We start from the raw sequence: 5,065 nt of genomic DNA on the forward strand, positions 1-5,065 counted from the left end.
CATCCCAATTTTTTACAATCTGGTAGGTGTGTCGGGAAAATGCAACATCTGGTTTCCACCTTAGGGCTCTGAACTGCCAATGGGTATGCTCAAGTATTAGCCCCATCCTAATGCTGGCCTTTTGTTTAAAAAGTTCATACTTGTTTGTGTGTTCTTTAGGCATTTTAGCTGCTACCTCTGCTAAAGGTCCGCTAAGTTGTGGCCTCAGCTCCACCATATACTGGTCTGTAAGGAGGTTGTACCCAAGGCAGGCTCTTTTAAATTTTTCTAAGAAGGCCTCTGTATCATTGCCTACCTTGTATGTGGGGAATTTCTTGGAATGGACACCTGGAGGAGGACTGTTATAGCTACCTGGTTGACCCAGCTTAGCCTTTCCAGTTCTAAGCACTTCAGCTCTGTTTCCGCTTCCAAGAGCTTTGCCTCCGCTTCCGATTCCAAGCACTTCGCCTCTGCTTCCACCTCCCAGCCCTGCATCTCTCTCCTCTCCTCCTCCTCCAAGCGCTTCATCTCTAGGAAGAAATTCCTGTCTTCCGCAGTTAGAACTCCGTCTGGGTTAAGGGCATCCCTCCATCTTGGCACCTGGATCTCAGGTTGGAGAGGGCTGACCATTCCCTGCAGGGAAACCTCCGGTTCCCCATCCCCTCCCTTCATTTCTGTCATGGAGCTGGATCTCTGGGCTTGTTCTGGGCCTGTCTTCTCTATGGTGTGCCGCTTTGGGAAGACTGGTTGCTCAAGGGTTTTGGTGCCCGACTGCAACCTCATGCACTGGGCTGCCCTCCTGTAGCCTAGCTATTTCGTTGCCATGAAGCTAGAAAAAAATGGCTTGTTGGACTCCCTGGCCTTGCAGGCTTAACCCTTTGTGTGCCTGTTCCCCCTCAGGCAGCAAAGAAAAGAAAAGAAACAGAAAAAACCCTGGGTTTGCAGGCTGCCAAAAGGAAAATCTTGTCCCTTTAAAATCCTGAGGTCTGTGCCTCTGGTTCAAAATGATCCCACTGCTCTGCCACCATATCAAGGCTAATTCCTCACTCTGGCACTTCGACTGCAGAAGGTGGGGGCCTGCAAGGATTCAAAAAATGTATACTGGCCACTCCAGGCTCGTATTACACTCCCAAGATTACAGCTTTTCTCTGTCCTTTGATTGGTAGATGCTGCCACCACCCAAGTGCAGAACCCCTTTGAGAGCCCAGGAAGGTGCACTTGGGAATTCCTTTCTGTGGGGTACCCTCAAGCCTTTTCACACACACCCATCCAGGGAAAAGCTGAGAAAGAAAAAAAGAAAAAAAAGGAAATCAGCTGTTGCCAACAGCTAATTAAACATGTGGACAAACCTCTTAAGACACAAAAATTCAATTCTGTTCTTTAAAAAGGTAAATTTTATTTTAAAAAGGGAAAGAAAATATATCTGGGAATTCAGCTATTGCTTGATTTTAAAAGAGCAACTACAAGGATTAAGCACCAAGAATAGCTTTCCTGAGGTCCAACTTAAAGGTTACAAGCAAACCAAAAGCACTGTGGTTAGCACAGAGGAATCCACAAGCCATCAAGAAATAAAAGGGATAAACCTAATTGTGTCTTCCTAGACATTTACTAATCTACTTACATATCTGAGGTTTAAATGAATAGTTTCTAGGTATGATACTGATGATTTTTTCATACCTGGCCCAAGTTTTTCACAGCATAGATCTGCCCTGTCTGCTTCTTCCCAGGAGAATTACAACAGACAGACAAAAGGGGAGTCGTTTTTCAATTTTAAAAAGTTCTAGCCTTCCCACTGGCTCTTTTCCACTCACTTCCTTTTACCTATGCATAGCAGTGAGATTTTTTAACCCTTTACAGGTAACTAGAGAACAGATAGAGGGATTTTTTAGCTACTGGTTGGCTGGGGGGTCCATAAAAGGGAGCTACAACCCCCCCCTTCATTTATCACAACACTACTTACCCACAGTTCTATGTTCAACACTACTTGAGAAACTTGAATTTCCCCAATATATTCCTTAGGGCTGTTTTCACCTCTTTGTTTTTCAGGCTATAGATGATGGGATTTAGCATGGGAGTCAAGATGCTGTACTGGATGGAGACCATTTCATCCAGAGCCACAGAGGAGACTGAGCTGGGCTTTGAGTACTGGATGAAAGCTGCCAGGTACAACAAACCAACCACAATCAAGTGGGAGCTGCAGGTGGAGAAGGTTTTTTGCTTCCCCTGCACAGAGGGTATCCTCAGGATGGTGGAGATGATGTGAATGTAGGAGATAAGGGTGAGGAGGAAGGAGATCGCTCCAAGTATCACAGCGGAAGTGAGAAGCACCACTTGATTGGTGAAGGTATCAGTGCAGGACAGTTGTAATAGGGGAGGGAGCTCACAGCTGAAATGGTGGATTTGATTGGGCCCACAGAAATGCAACTTGAAGGTGAAAACCATGTTAAGCAGGGCATATAAAAACCCGACGGTCCATGCCCCACTCACCAGCTGAACACAGATCCCTTTGCTCATCATCTCCATGTAATGCAATGGGTCACAGATGGCAGCGTAGCGATCATAAGCCATTGCTGAAAGAATGAAAACGTCTGTACCGGCTAAGAGGATAAAGAAGAACATCTGGGTAATGCAGCCATTGACTGAAATAATTTTGTGCTCTGTTAGGAAGTTCATCAGCATTGTAGGCACTGTGATGGAGGAATAGCAGATATCAACAAAGGATAAATGGAAAAGGAAGAGGTACATGGGGGTGTGAAGGTGAGAATCAGCTCTTATCACCAGCATGATCAGTATGTTCCCAACCAGAGTAACCACGTAAATAACTAAAAACACCAGGAAGAGGAAAATCTGCACCTGTGGATCACTGGAAAGTCCCAGCAGAATAAATTCAGTCACTTTGGTTTGATTTTCCATTGGCATTTATTTAGGAAATCTTTGATCTGGAAGACCAGAAAAAAAATTAAATTAACACTTCTCATAAAAGTAAATTGAAACAGCATGTGCAGATCCTCAGACAAGTAGCATGCATGTAAAGAGAGCCTATTCCTGCCTGTAAACGGTGTGTTTTAAACAGAGTAAATTGAGAGAGAGAGAGAGAGAGAGAGAGAGAGAGAGAGAGAGAGAGAGAGAGAGAGAGAGCTGCTGGATGGAATTTGTGTTTTTTAAATTGACAAAATGGGCTGGATACACAAAAGGACTTGGGCATCTAACTGCCCTTTTTGATGACTAAATCTGAGCATCAGGTCCCACTGGTATTCACAAATACCCTGCTCAGCTGTGAATAAGGGACAGTCTGCTTTGGGGCTCCCTCAGCCTCTCTTCTTGACCCCGTTTCACTGTGGATACATAGTAAAAGAGACAGTGCAGCAGGGTTACTGGATCCTTGGACTTCTGCATCTCGGGTGAGGGTTCTAACCACAAGCTCTGAAGGCATTCCCACACACTCTCTTCAATCAGGCCATACGACTTTAACAGAGCTACAGCTGAGTTAGGCCAGCATGGGGTCTGGAAGATTGACTCCAATGGAGCTATGGCCAATTTGCAATAGCTGGGCATCTGGCCAAATCTATAAAAATAATCTCTTTCTTTATTACATTTTATCAGTTGTTCTAGACAATGTTGTTGAAAACACTATTTAATATCTGTAGTGTATGATTGGAGTCATATCTATTAAAATCATCAGCTTTTTCAAGAAGAAGAAATGAATGGGGCCAGCAAACATTCTCTCAGCACCGTGACATAAATTTGAAAAGAGGAGCCTGATAAAAAATTAATGGTCTGTTGTTCCTAAGTCATTTAAACTCCGACTCAATGGGACTTTTGACTCATTGTTTTGCATGTCTGAATATCAGGTTTTACATATAGAAGAGAATCTATCCTGCCCCCACGGACGTCAGTGGTTATTTTGACATTAGTTTTCAATGGAAATGGGAATGAAGCAATGCTCTCTCCAATGTCCCATCTATTTTTCTCCCCATATTACCTTAGAGAGAAAATCACCATTCCTTCATAATCAACTCACGAGACAAATACCTAAGCACAGATATTGACTTTGTACTAGAACCTGAATGTAAACACAGGCAGATTCTGTGTGAAGGGAAATTTCACAGTAGAAAGAAGTAAATAGCTGGCCCCTGGCAAAGATCTTTACAGGGACCACAGCTCTTCAACATAGACATAAATGATTTGGAAAAAATGTTAAACCATACAAAATCATAGAATCATAGAATCATAGAATATCAGGGTTGGAAGGGACCTCAGGAGATCATCTAGTCCAACCCCCTGCTCAAAGCAGGAACAATTCCCAACTAAATCCTCCCAGCCAGGGCTTTGTCAAGCCTGACTTTAAAAACCTCTAAGGAAAGAGATTCCACCACCTCCCTAGGTAACCCATTTCAATGCTTCACCACCCTCCTAGTGAAAAAGTTTTTCCTAATATCCAACCTAAACCTCCCCAACTGCAACTTGAGACCATTACTCCTTGTTCTGTCATCAGGTACCACTGAGAACAGTCTAGCTCCATCCTCTTTGGACCCCCCTTTCAGATAGTTGAAAGCAGCTATCAAATCTCCCCTCATTCTTCTCTTCTGCAGACTAAACAAAATGTTTGCATACGATACAAAATTTCTCAAGATAGTTAAGCCCAAATAAACTGAGAAGAGTTACAAGCAGATCTCACAAAAATGGGTAACAGGGTGACAAATGGCTGGTGAAATTCAGTGTTGATAAATGCAATATAATGAATATTGGAAAACATGATCCTGTGCATAAAAAAAAATGAAGAGATCTAAATTAGCTGTTATCCCTTAAGAAGTGAGATCTTGGAGTCATTGTGGATAGTTCTCTAAAAGAACATCTGCTCAATGTGCAGTGGAAATAAAAAAAAACTAACTGAATGTTGGGGACCATTAAGAAAGGGATAGATAATAAGACTGAAAATATTAGAATGCCACTATATAAATGCATGGTATGTCCACACCTTGAATACTGTGTGCAGTTGTAGTTGGTCCACCTCCAAAAAGATATATTGAAATTGAAGGGCAACAAAAATGATCATGGGTATGGAACAGCTTCCATATGAGGAGAG

At 42.9% G+C, this 5,065-nt stretch overlaps 1 protein-coding gene across 1 annotated transcript; it reads right to left on the reverse strand.

The window, feature by feature from the left end:
• Positions 1 to 1,959: 1,959 nt before the first annotated feature.
• LOC128846853 (olfactory receptor 5V1-like) lies at positions 1,960 to 2,898 on the reverse strand. The gene has a single exon (XM_054046102.1). It carries the CDS (start codon positions 2,896 to 2,898, stop codon positions 1,960 to 1,962), a length of 939 nt encoding a protein of 312 aa, XP_053902077.1.
• Between the last annotated feature and the right edge of the window lie 2,167 nt (positions 2,899 to 5,065).

This window comes from Malaclemys terrapin, chromosome 12 (assembly GCF_027887155.1).
Source record: "Malaclemys terrapin pileata isolate rMalTer1 chromosome 12, rMalTer1.hap1, whole genome shotgun sequence".
NCBI lineage: Eukaryota > Metazoa > Chordata > Testudines > Emydidae > Malaclemys > Malaclemys terrapin.